At 43.9% G+C, this 14,155-nt stretch overlaps 1 protein-coding gene across 2 annotated transcripts in view; it reads right to left on the minus strand.

The window, feature by feature from the left end:
• Positions 1–4,809: 4,809 nt before the first annotated feature.
• Positions 4,810–14,155, minus strand: part of CLIC5 (CLIC family member 5) — a 49,967-nt gene continuing 40,621 nt past the window's right edge. For both annotated transcript variants that reach the window (XM_031604940.2, XM_031604939.2), the window contains exons 5-6: positions 9,309–9,490; positions 4,810–6,771 (exon numbers count right to left, since the gene is read on the minus strand). In XM_031604940.2, the coding sequence (XP_031460800.1) occupies positions 6,604–6,771; positions 9,309–9,490 (350 nt within the window). In that variant the 3' untranslated portion in view covers positions 4,810–6,603. The remainder of the gene's footprint in view (positions 6,772–9,308; positions 9,491–14,155) is intronic.

Raw genomic sequence — 14,155 nt, forward strand, 5'->3', positions numbered from 1 at the left:
GAATCACAGAATGGATTGGTTGGAAGGGACTTTTATGACCATCTGGTTCCACCCTCCTGCTGTAGGGAGGGACTCCTCCCTCTAGACCAGGTTGCTCATAGCCCTATCCAGCCTGGCCTTGAGTGCTTCCAGGGAGGGGGCATTCCTCGTCATAAAATGCCTATACATAGAACAGATGCTGTTTCTGGGAGTAGGACTCAAAGATCCTTACAGGTCCCTTCCAACTTGGGTTATTCCATGACTCTGTGATTCTAAGCAAAGTGTTGTACAGAAAGTAATCCCAAGAAAAACACCAAAACAACCAATGAAAAACTGAAACTCAAACCAGACTTTAAGTTTTTACTGCAAAGCGTGGATTATTCTGCTTGCTCAGTCCTAAGCAGACTCTTAAAAATGGACTGTATGCTGCCTTGCTAAACCATTCGGTCAGAATCAGACTCCTATGTATGTTTTATAGTACAATTTATTCCCAAAGATGGCGATAACCTCTCATTACTCCAAAACTCTTAAAAAATTCCTTAATGGAAAAGTTGAGAAATCTGCTGTTTGGAAACGCTCCTTACCTACATATACATCAAACTAAAGGGACTGATCTGATGGGAGAAAGAAAAGGGGGAAAAGATGAATGTGGTGCCCATACCTATTTCCCAAAATTTTCATATTATAGACATAGAGAGACAGGGAATGAGCAACAGTGCAGCAGAATGGGCTGCAATGATGCTGCAAAACATAAGCAAACCCAGGAATTGGGGGCTGTTCACTCCTGCTATGCTTCTACACTGCACACTGCTTTCAGGGCTCCCAGCAGTACCTATCAGCAGCAGCCAAGCTTTTCTGTTTTAATTTAATTTCATTTAATTTCTACCAACAAATTCTACCCTGTGGTGAGAACTGACAGCATCATGTGGAGAACCACTAAGGAGTTTTTGGATTGTTTTTACAATGTGAGTATATACATTAAGACAAAATAAATCCCCCACCCTCCTCAGCTTTCGTTAGACAAGCCATATCAGAATAGGAGTGGGGCAGGCAGCTCACTGCCTGTGGGTGGGAGATGCAGCAGAACATGCCTTGGCATCACAGCCAGCAGGGCTCTGCCCCAAAACCCTGGGGCTCCACCAGCATGGTTCTGGCAGCACTGGTGGTGTCCCCCAGTTAGAAATGGGACAGAATGGAGTCCTTGGTGCTGCTTCTGCAGTGAGACTCCGTGTACTGTGGCTGCTTCCATGTTTCTCTGAGTGTTTGCTGTTCTCCAAGAACATCACACCTCAAACAGCTTCATCATGGTGTAGACTCGGGCTCTACTGGGAACTCCTATTGGGAATTTCCCCACTGGGAATTCTGCCATGGATTTCAAAGGAAACAGGATAATAACAGCTTCTTTGATAGAGGCTTTCCTGCCATGACTTTCAGGCCCCAGTCCTGCAAGTGCAAGTGCAGGCAAGCACTCGTTCAGCACTAACCACTAACATCCTTCAGGGCATTGAGCTGGGGCAGCAAGAGGTGGCATCGACAGCTCTGCTTGTGGAGTAGCACTGCTGGCAATAGGTATGATATCAGCATTTCCTACCAAACACTGCAACACCAATGGGGGACTGCTGGGCAGGGGTGGCCATCCCCCAGCAGTGCAGCCATCACCAGCTGGGCTGGGCCGATGGCATCCCTCAGAGCTGCTCAGCTGGTGCGCATCCTCTGGGATACTGCCACTGTTAGCATCTCTCTGATAAATGTTGAAAGGGGATGGTTAGGGCCAAGAGGGGAACAAGGAGCTGCAAGACGGCTGTGGGCTACGAAATGCTGCCAGGTGAGGGATGTGGGGGTCTTCAGGTATTGGATACCAATGTTGGGCAGGGCCCTGTGCTCCGTTGGGGCTGGAGTGTTGCTTGGGATGTGGGACAAGGAAGTAAAACAGGTCACTGATCTTTTCTTTCCCTGCACAGAAGAGGAGAGGAGGTGGTAGGACCCGTTTTCACTGCCCAGCACAAAGTTAATGGAGTGTGGTAATTTAGCACCAATATAGACCAGAAGATCCTGACCAAGGAAATGGGTCATTTTGTGACCAAGAGGGAACATCCCTATGTATCTGGGGGAAACCTCTCAGCAAAGCCACCTTGAACACGGTGACTGTTCCAGGTCCCAGCTGAAAATCACAGCCCAGACTAAACAGAGCATCACTTTTGGTTAAAGTATCCCAGATGAAAAGACAGATTGTTAAAAAAAATGCTTTGAACACTGTTTTCTCCAAAAAATCATTACCTCCTTCAATTTCTCAACAAGTACGAGCCTCCCAGCTTTCCTGCCTCCTCTGGAATCATTTGGTCATTGCACACATCAAAATAAATGAAGAGTTGAAAGATTGAGTAGAAAGGCAAAAATCTTACTGGAAAATATTTCTTAATATGAAAAGCTATTCAAGAATATATCTAGCAGAATAATAAACCACTGCAAACTTCCCAGTGCCTAAAAGAATACAAGTGAATGAAGACAATGGGCTTTGGGTTTACTTCCCTGTTTGAAACACCAATTCATTTTACAAAGTGTGTGCTTCCATGTGCCCTTAGGTTTCAAAGAGTGAGATTTCCAACCCCTACATTTTAGCAATACCCCAAACTCAGCGGTGAGCCAAACATGGTCACTTCAGAAAGAGGGACTCTCTTTGTTCCTCACTTTTTCAGCTGGGACGATGGTGGGATCCCTGCTGGAAGCAATGACCTTTGGTTGCCATCCCACCAGGTCAATGGGTTGCCCTAAAATGCCCTTCTCTGTGTGCCCATCCATGGGCACTCTGCTGAATTGGCACTGAAGGATGGAAGAATGGTTATGGGTAACCTGGAGCTGACTTTCTGTGGGTACAGGGGATGAGAAAAGCTGTCTGGGGGTCAAAATAAAATAAATACATACTCAAAAGTACTGCTCTGCACAACATGGCAGGAAACAAAGATGTCTAGCTTCTTTGCAATACAGACCGTAATTCCTCCCTGGCGGTGGTTTTCAGCTAATGCAAACGTAGGAGAAGAGCTTGTAACCCACAGCTCAATAGTCCACAACACTCCTGATAAAGAAATACCTTTACAAGATTCTTTCTGGTGGAAAAAATGTTTGTCAGAAGCTTTCTTTTAAGCAGTCCCGAAACAGACGCTCCCTTGGTCTTACCTGCATAGCAAGATGACCTCTTGGCAACTGAAAAAGTCTAACAAAAAACAAGAGTAACTTGTATATGGGATCCTTTAACACTCCCGTATCGCTGGTAATAGAAGAGAAATCAATATTAGTCCCAATATGAATGGAGTGTTGGATTGACTGAACAGGGAGCTTTGAAATAAATATCTAAGAAATGTTTGGATGAAATGGACATCTTTACAGACATTTGGTCTGCATTTCTGAAATGTAGATGATTAAATCCACATTGTTGGCTTCTTCCCCCTCTGCAGTATGTCTTTCTTTACATCTTGCAAAAAATTTATGAACAAAGTTATTGTAAATCTGCAATGTCTGTCTTGTCACTTAGATTCTTTTCAGAAATGCTGCCTTGCCAATGTAGACATACAATCCTGTATGATTAATATTTATTACTTATAATTCTAAATACAATGGAAGGTCACTGAAAATACCCTGCCTAAAGGAGTCTGGAGCCCCTTAAAATCTCAATGGTGATGGATCCTGAGTCAGGAATACTGAGCTCAAATTCAGTAAATGTAGGACTCAAACTCAAACTTTTCTATATAGGATTTCCAGTGTTTCCTGCTTTTGCCTATGGCTGAAGCCAAAAAGCACAAAGGTGAGCGGAAGTTACAGACCTGACAGCATGAACCTGCAAACCCAAAGGTCAGGCAATGCTCGAACCTCTCCATGATCTTGAATCAGCCTATAACAGAGTGATGAACAAAATGCAGTTAGGATGCAGAGCAAGATGTGGATTCCCCTAGAATGGGCACTACAGCTGATGGAAAACCAGTTTCATTTCTTTCCTCTTATTCCTTCTCATATCTATCAATACATTTTGTCCAGATTTTTATTTCTCTTTGCAGTGTTGCTCAGAAAGTGAAAATATTTTGATTTTGTATTGCCAATTAAAAGGAAGGTAGCTTGGGGGCTTTCCGTTTTCTAATCAAGTCGATAAAGGATTTTAAGAACATCTAACCAAAAACTCATTGCACCAACAGCTCATTCTCCTTTTGCTATGAGCCCACCCATTTCTAAACATCATTTTTTGAGAAACAGATGCAACTTGTGGCGTGCTGAGACCAAATGATGGTGATTTAGTCCTCTTCTAGAAAAGCCAAAGTCAGACAGGTAGAACAGGTAGAAGCATGGGATTAGGAATGAAGGTTCAGAGATGGCCAAAATCAGGGCAGACCCCAATTGCCTCACTCACCCCACTCAGCTGCAGGTGAGTTCTGCCTTCTGTAAGAAGCTAGCCACAGTGAGCAGAGAACAAGAGCTGCATCTGCCTCTGCACCTTCATTCCAAGATCACTTCCACTATGCCACCAACTGCGTGCAAACCTGGCCAACAGCAACTGCAAAAAGCTGCTCCTGGCCAAGGGATGCTGCCAGCCAAAATCCAGTCCAGAGGCTGTTCATCACACAGCAGGCTTCTCCCTAACAAATGAGATCACACAGTGCTGCTAATACCATCCTGAGCAGCGCGCTGAGCGCAAACCAAAAGCAAAAGGCAGGCAGAAAGGACCGAGTGGATCAGAATAAATAAATAAATAATCGCAGCAACCTCTAAAATTAAAAAATAAAATAAAATAAAATCACAAGTAATTCCAAACTCATGAAGAAGTGTTTTTTTTTTGTTTTTTTTTTGTTTTTTTTTTGTTTTTTTTTAACGAGCCACATGTGCCTGTGCAGACACTGCTAAGCTCCTGAGGCTTTGCTGGCTGCTATCAGCGCCCTCCGAGCCAGCTGATTTCATGCAGCCTTTGCCCCCCAATCCAGCCACTTCTAACATAGCCCCTTCCAGGGGAAGGCCTGGGAGTTCTGAGGTTTTGGAAAGCTCAAAACAAACTGATGACTGCATGCGAAACAATAGTCAACAACAAGCAAACTGTATCCTGCTCCCAGCTGGGTGAGCGTGAAAAGGGGAAAAATCCCATCAGATATTCATCACTGTCATGCAGCGATGGCTGTGGATCCATCTCTTGGCTCTCAGGCTGCAGACAGCTCACTGCAGGGTTCCCCTGGCCTCAGCCCACTGCCCCCAGGCTCCCCTCAGTCAGGGCTCAGCCCTGAGCACAAGTATAGCCATGCCAGCCAAGAGCTCAGCTTTTGTTTGTGTTCAAATAGTCCCAAACCGAAACATTTCACGTTCACCATCATACATGTGAGTTTTATGCAAAAGGGCTGTCATTCTGGATTTACTAAAGTCATGTGCACATGATCACTACTTTAAAGCAAATCGTGTCAGGCAGATGTTCCGGATTGAATGAAATAATCGGTTTCAGAAAACAATCCTGAATCATTTAACCTGGACTGGTGAAAACCTTGGGAGAGCAGGACTAAGGCAGCACGCAGGCTTCCTCCTCACCTGCTCACCAGCTTTTGGGCTGGAAATGGGTCTCTCTGTCCCAGCCTGTCCCCTCCTCAGAGCATGCTGCTCCCTGGGCAGGATGATGGCTGCCTGAAGGCAACCCATCTGGAGACCAAAGCAAGGAAAGTGCTTCCCCCACTGAATGCACACCAGCTTGTTCCTGCCTAGCCACGCTTCCCAGGATAGCAGCAGAAAGGAACTGGCAGCCACAGAGCCAGGATGACAATGTTCTGCATGGTTTGGTTAGCTGTGCCAGTTCTGGCTGTGGGACCAGCCAGAAGAAGACCATTACTGCTGTCTCTCCCAACTGTCAGATCCACTGGGCATTTTGGCTTTAGCCTCTTCCAAGGGCTTCCTGTTCAATTGCCCATTCACTCTCTTTTGCTTTACACCTCTAGATCCAGCAGCATCACACAAATGTTATGCAAAGGAGCATCTGCAAGTCCGACATATTTGCTTAGGCTTTCCCCTCTTCTGCCAAGTTAAAAATAAATGTCCTACAAATTCTTGGGCCTTCTAAGACAGAAAATGCTTTCAGAGACGTTTAAAAATATAACTGCTAAGAGCGTTACTCCTCTAGGGTCAAAGTCTTTCCTTTTGCCTCTCTCACAAATTTTGTTCCTTCCTCACAGGTTTCAATAGCAACGGGAAAACAAAGCGCCCTTGAAATAACCAGCAGAAGAAGCATTTCTATGTGTTCCTGACTGACTTGCTTGAAATTTAAGCTAACATACTACTGTTAGAACTCCAAAGAAAACAGGTGGTGATATGCCCCAACACAAAACAAGAAACTAATACAGCGGAGTCATTTCCAATACTGATTATGAGTAATACTAGTTGTGTCAGATCGTAGGTTCAGATTTCAAAGGGTCTCCACCCCCTACACTAGAGCTGCCTTCTCCTTCCTCCAGGGAGAAGCATGTTTGTCCCTGACAAATACTCCTGAACAGGTGAAATCATAGGGATGCCAACCAGATAGCAAAATGATAAGGTATATCTTAAGGCAACAAGGAGAAGAGTCCGTAAAACAGGAATCTGCCAGGGATGCCGAGACACTGCTGGGGTCAGTTAGGACTTGCTGAGCCGTTTGGCCACATCCGCATAGGCTTGCTCAATTTCTTTGTCTGCTGCACAGGTGTTAGTGAACTCATCCCTGGCATACGCGTTCTTCAGGTACCGCCACAGCCCCGTCATCTCTGTTGGGAACTCGAAGTTGCGGTATTTCTTTGCAACAATCTAAACCAAAGAAAAAAGAGGAAAAAAAAGAAAGCACTTGTTGGTGATACATCCCCCAATGGCATTTCAGAGAGCTTCTTACTCTTTCTTGTAGTATAATTAACAGCAAAGGAGACAAGTGGGTGGTCGGACACTAGAACAGGTTGTCCAGAGGAACTGTGGATTCCATCATTTGAAGTATTGGGCTGGACAGGGCTTTGAGTAACCTGGCCTAGTGAAATATGTCTCTGCCCACGACCTTAAAACATCCCTTCCAACCCAAACCATTCTATAATTCCATTTTCTTTTAAATTCTTGGGGACACTTCGACTTAGAATAGAAAAGCTTGAAAAGGCCCAATGGTGATCCCACATCTTGCAAGGGCACTATCTGGCCTAAGGGCACTTCAATAAAATTGCCTGGCAACCATCACTAAATTGTGCATTTTAAGGCACCTAAAGCTCATTAATTTTACTACTATTTTCTGGTGTTTTCCACCAGTCCTATGCACATCACTTCTTAACACAGAGATGCAAAATCAGAGATCTTATAGCTGAATGAAAAATATATAGATTTAGTGGAAAGGCATTAGTAACAGTCAATATATAATGCATTTTAAAACTGAGTATCATATTCAACATATTATATTATATATTTACCATTTTTATTTTTTTTAACATATGTAATATATTTAATTTGGCCAACAAAGTCAGAAGACATAACTGCCTACAGCTGTTGGAAGGCTGTGTCCTTGTTCTCACAAAGGAAAGATTTGGCATGGTATGGGTACCATGATCGAGGAACCAAGATGATTTAGCAGACATTAGAAACAGGACTATTAGCATAAACTGGGGAAAGAAAATGGTTATTTCAAGACTTGCTAGACTCGGAAATTGTCCATCAAGGGAAATTCTCAATTTCTAAAAATGTTCAGGCCCTTATTCAGCAAAATATTTAAGTGCGTACTTAATTTTAAGCACCTGTATGGTCCCATTGAAGTCCAAGGGACTAATCTGTGTTTAAAGCTAGCTGGTTGGTTAAGCAGCTTGCTGGATTGGGACATTTCAGTTTCCCTGTAAGAACATACCATATAGAATAATCCTGTGGTGACAGAATGAACTAGCTGATAGGAAGGGACGGATTAGCTGATTTGATGAGTGCTTCCAATCTCTAATTTTTCTGACAGTATAAAATTGTTCCTGAGCATAAATTACATACATATGTGGCACAGAGTTCCCCTTTATTTTAAAAGCACATGGTAGAGCTGTTTTTCATCTCAGCTTTCGCAGGACAGTCATGTTCTCAGAAATGACTATGATTTGATTTGCTTTTATTACCAGGATCCACTTGGTATATGTAACGCTTCATCCTGTCTTAAACTGCATTTAATTAAGCATTCTTGCCTTCAGTGATGTTTCACACACACATGGGGAAGATAAAACCTGCTGGGTAACTCAAGTCAAGATTTTCACAATTTCCAGCACACATCTTTCATCATGTGAAAAACTCTTTAATAATTTACCCTTTTCTTACATCTGTAAAATGCTTTTCAGATAATATCCTGTGGTTATGCTTGTCTGAGAAATATTTTAGTTCTCTTTTGACTTCTTTCATTTTGTCACAGTGAAACAGGAACCATTTGATTTTGCAATGTGTGAATCCAAAGTCACCAATCAAGATGAGACAAAGAAAGAGCTAAAGTTGTGAGGATGTAATTGCAGTTCTTACCTGGTGAGTTATACACTTTTATCTATCTTACTGCATGTGTGCCTTCAGCTCCTAGGCTCAGTTTATGTTTTGGCTCACAGAGCCAAATTAGATGCATGTCTTGGTTTAATTACTAGTTTTCTTGCTTGCCAGGGTCTGCCAGGTACTTGCTTTCTTCTAAAGAAAGATGCAATCCAATAAATTAAATAAATGAAATATTTAGAAGTCAAGATGATGCACATCGTTTGCTGTGTACCAGCAACCACCGTATATCTTTAATCCTGGACCTCAGCTGTGACATTGATTTGTTAACTTCTCTGTGTGAAACACCAGCTGGAACAAATACTGCCCCCAAAGACAGACTGTCTCTCTTATGTCACAAGTGGATGGGAACCGACTGAAGTTTTGACACCTCTCTTAAGAATAATGGGAAGTAATTAATATGAAAGATGACTTTTACCAGCAGCAGTGTAAAAGCAAAGAGAAAGGACACCCAAATCTTAACACTGTCTTTGCTACTGACTACTAATGGGACAATTTTCCCATGTACTAAATACAAAATGGTTTAAGTTAACTTGCAGGAAATACAGAAGAATGTGTGTCAAACCCTGTTTCCTTAACACTTAAGATACCTCTGCTGAACAGCCTGTTGGCTTGACACTTGGCTGTTGGAGCAATGGAAGGGACTTCACTCTATGCATTTCATATATCACTCATTTGCTTATCCATGAGAGGGAGTGGGTAAATACGTGTGTGTTAGCCTACCATGTAGCACAAACACTCAAAAAGTTTGAACCAGAGCACTTCCCTATCAAATAAGTCTTCTTTGTCCATCACATGACATCTTTTACCTTGACAACATGGAGTTTGGGCAGAAGGTTGCAGTCAGCAAGGGTGAGGTCATCTCCATCCAGAAACTTGCGTTTGGACACCTTCTCTTCTTCAGTGCTGTTTGCATCAATCTCCTCTGGCAGAGGGGTTCTCAGATAGTCATCCAGCTTCTTCAGAGCCTTCACCAAACCTCTTTCAAGGGCTGTGTCAAAAAGTAAAGAGTGAGTGGCCAGAAAGAATTATTTAGAAACATTCACTGTCCATGGCTATTAAACAAAAGCAATGTAACAAAATCAAAATTCAAAGCTACTCAGAACAGGTGAGATATTCAGCCACTGTTAAGATTCTTAAGAGTGATTCTTTCTTCAGGTTCATTGAGGTGCAGATTCTCATTCTGACATGTCTCAGATGGAGTGCCGCAGTGGAGATAAGTCTTGGGCCTTCAACTGTGGAAGACCTTGTCCCACACTGCTGCTGGCTTCAAGGAACTGAAGATTTAAGATTCCGCTTAGACATGGCGCAAAGCAAAGTGCAAAGTTTTCACTTGAAAACATCAACCTGGGGCACAGACTTTGTGTTCTTAAGCTTTACCTGCAGGTTAGTAGAAAAATTTGATTGCAACAATGTACTTATAGAAAACTGGATGACTGTACACACATTTGCATGTTATTTGAACTGCAGAGCCTCCAGGGCAAGAAGGATCTTTTGGCATCTCTGAAGGGCGACAAGCACGATGTGGTCCTGGCCCCTGACAAGTGCCTCACAGTGCTAAAGCAATATAAATAAGAAACAGCGAGAATTTACAATGTGAAAAAATAACAACATGACTCACGGGCTTCGGGCCAGAATTTCAGCTGGTGAAAATTACCTGCGGTGATTTATACCTGCTGCAGATCTGGCCTGGAATCAGCGTTTAAGGCCTAATCCTGTAAGATCTTTTATCTCTGAGTAACTTACTGCCATTTAACTTCAGGGAGACTGCTCAGTGTGTCAGGTTACTCACATGGCGTGGCACTACAAAGCCTCGGGAGATAAATGCATTTATGGAGCAGAGCGCGAGCTTCAACAGGCAGCAGCGATCATCCTGTGCAGCACAGCCCTGGCACCTGCAGCTCTGCTGGCTCCGCTGTGCTGCTGGCACGGAGGGATGGGCGGTGTGCACAGGGCCATGGAAAGAGCAGGAGCTGAGCTCCACGGAACGTGACTTCTCCGCGGCCCTGACATCCATTAAGCCTCGTGCCAGTGGTGGAGGATGGATTAAGCCACCTGATGCCTTGCTCCCTCTGAAGCCTCTTGGCCAAGCACCAGGGAACTGTAGCAGCTCTGTTGTGGCTGACTCTCAGACACAGTGGCAAATCCTGGCTTAATTGATTGACTGGAGGAGTGACTGCGATCCAACTGAAAACATCCCAGCAAACGGAGCAGGGAGGGAAAGAATTTTATTTCTGAAAGCAGAGCATCTAAAGCGACTGAAGTGCTGCCATCCATAAAACAAAAGCGTTGCCATCCCTTATTTAATCAATTTAAATTGAATTTTGACACTGACATTCTGCTGTCAGATCCCGGCAGTGGTGCCTTTAATCATCTGCAGCTGTGCTCTGCCACACGGCTTCTGCCGAAGGGTGGTGATTTCCTGCTGTGCAATGCTACCCCACGTGGCAACGCTTGGGAGGTTTAGCAATCTCTCCTTGGTTTGACCCATCACACCTGCTGAATGGAGAGCTCTCTGTCTCTTGGTCACACTCTATTCTCTTGCAATGAATTTGTCTAGAGACAATGGAATCAAATTACTGTGATTTAATCCAATTTTGCTCATTTGGATTTTAGAAAATTGGCTGAACGCTGACTATTTTCCAGCATCCCATTTACCCAGTGAGACCTATAGCTCTTTGAGGGATCCGTGCAATACTGCCAGTGGAAGTGGTGCACGAGCTGCCTTGTGCCCATGGGTCAGCTGCACGTGTTTACAAAGGCAGGAGCAGCAGGTGACACACATTTATGTAAGTTTTTCTGGAACTTATTAGGGATGTGTTGTTTTCTTTTCTAACTGATACACCAAAGTGCGTCACGGTTGTCTCAAAAACAATGCCTGGAGTGGAGCCTATGTGTGACAGTGGAAAAAACATCTATCTGAATTCATTTGGCGCTTGCATGCAACTGCTTTAGGCCAGAAATAAGCATATGTTCAGGGTTCAACATGTCTGAGACCTCACTCCAGGCTCTGCTGGGATCCAAGGGATCCCAAGATCTCCCACTGAAGTCACTATAAGGTGGGACCACTTCAGATTCTGATCATCAGAAACTGAACCACTAATTCAGACCCTGATTAATTAATACTCCTCTGGTACTAGTAAAGCTCCCAGAACAGTCAGGAAAGAGAGGAGCAGTGAATAAGGAAGAACTGTCTTTCTTCCAACTGACCAATGATGGAATTCTGAAAAGTCAAGAGAATTAAAAACCTAAAATTACAATTTCATATAGAGCTTAGTTGCACAAGGCTACTTTTAATTTCTTTTAAAATCATTTTTAAAAAAATAAATAAGTGTGAGAAGAATTGTATTTTGTATTTTGTATTTTGTATATATTTTGTATGTTGCAGGGAGATAATTTTTCTGGAAAGTGGAAGGCTGAGCTTCAAATGCCTGTTCAAGGTGCTCAAACCAGATCTCCCAGATAAAATCCCACCAGTGGAATACAGAGGAATCTGTATGGCTTTCCTGTTGGACTGTTTCACTTTCTATAAATAATTTTAGTGGATCATCACAGAAGGCTGAAACCATGGGTAAACACCTTAAAAAATTAACTCTCTCATTTGCTCTCTTATCTTGTCGATATTTAAGAAAATCCATTAACAATAAAAAAATACGAGCAGAGACTAAGAAACAACATTCTCAGAAAAACCTACAGCTCTGAAGGTTCTGGAACCCTTGCTGAGTGACCTGTTGTCTGGGCTCATATTACAGATCAAACCAAGCAGAAGAAGCTCTTCACAGAATCATGGAATGGGTTGGGTTGGAAAGACCTTAAAAGATCATGCAGTCCCCCCCTCTGCCATGGGCTGGGTGCCCCCAGTCCAGGCTGCCCACGGCCCATCCATGGCCTCGGGTACCTCCAGGGATGGGCACCACAGCTCTGGGCAGCACTGCCAGGGTCTCATCACTTCTGAGGACAGAATGTATTCCTAGCATCTGACCAAAATCTCCATCCTTTTAGTTTAAAGCCACTCCATGCTGTCCCATCACTATCAGACCATGTAAAAAGTCACTCCCCCTCCTGCTTATGAGCTCCTCATCCCTGGAAGGCCGCAGTGAGGCCTCCCCACAGCCTTCCCTTCTCCAAGCTGAACACCCCCAGCTCCTCAGCCTTTCTCCACAGAGAGGTTCTCCAGCCCTCTCAGCATCCTCCTGGCCCTCCTCTGGCCCCGCTCCCACAGCCCCACATCCCTGCTGTGCTGGTGGCCCCAGGCCTGGACGCAGCACTGCGGCCTTACAAGGGGCAGAGCACAGGGGACAGTCCTCCCTGCCCACTGCCACCCCTCTGCTGATGGAGCCCACAGTACTATTGGCCTTCTGATCTATAAGGACACATTGCTGGCTCACGTTCAGCTTTTTATCCATCAAGACCCCCAAGTCCTTCTCTGCAGTGCTCCTTTCTATGAGTTCTTCTCACAGTCTGTACTTGTATCTGTGATTCTCAACCCCAGTACCTTAGATTCTCTTGTGATCACTTTTAGAGCGTCTCCAGGTCCCTCTGGATGACATCCCTCCCTTCTTTTGTGTCAGCTGCACCACTGAACTTGATGTCAGCATTAAAGTTGCTGAAGGTGCACTCAATCCCACTGTCTATGTCACTGATAAAGATGTTGAAGAGTACTGGTCCCAAGACAGACTCCTTGGGGACACTGCTCATCACCGGCCTCCACCTGGACATAGAGCCACTGACAGCAGCTCTCTGGCTACAAACATTCCATCAATTCTTTATCCGCTCAATAGTCTATCTCTCAAATCCATCTCTCTCCAATTTAGAGATAAGGATGTGGTGCAGGATCACGTCCAAAGCCTTGCACAAGTCCACATAGATGACAGCAGTCATCCTCCCTTTATCTACTGATGTCATCACTTCAACATAGAAGGCCATCAGACTGGTGAAGTAGTCTCCCTTGGCAAAGCCATGATCTTGAAGATGCAGTGAAGCTGTGCTGGCTGTCACAGATCACCACCTTGTATCACCTCTGAACCCCCCACAGTATGGCTATTTTGTGAAAATCTGGATGACTGGATATGTTGTCTCTGTTGAGAGCACAGGGAGCAGCATGCACTCACTAGGGCATTGTGAATACCAGACACAACAATAGACTGAATGAAGATATTTAAAAAGATGTGACCAACTAAAAGGTGTAATTTTCCATTTGGCAACATACTACCCACAATAAATTTTAAAAGTTGTTACACAGCTATTGCCCTTTATAACTTATCCTCATGGTAACATCATTAAATAACACATTTGTTGATACGAGCAGGAGCTCAATTGCATGTCAGTCATTGGAATTGATCTTCCTTAAGTGTATAAATTAAAGGAATTGTTTTGAATTAAACACACTGAGCTTCCTCTATAGTTCTCTACTGCACTTGGTTTGCATGACTTTAAGTCAGTTGTATGGAGAACTTTTCCTGAAGCATCTAATAGCCTCGCATTGTGTTGGTAATGTCAGGGTGGAGTATTCAGTATTACAACACCAAGTGGAACTATGCCTGAGAATGTTGCTCTGTGCTGCTTTTGAAATTTCCACCTCCGATTGCTTTCCCACCCTGCAGACTTGCAGTATGAACTTAGAGAACCCAAATGTGGCCCAGCCCTCTATGAGGAT

The sequence above is a fragment of the Phasianus colchicus genome, chromosome 2, assembly GCF_987193195.1.
Source record: "Phasianus colchicus chromosome 2, bPhaCol1.hap1.1, whole genome shotgun sequence".
Classification (NCBI taxonomy): domain Eukaryota; kingdom Metazoa; phylum Chordata; class Aves; order Galliformes; family Phasianidae; genus Phasianus; species Phasianus colchicus.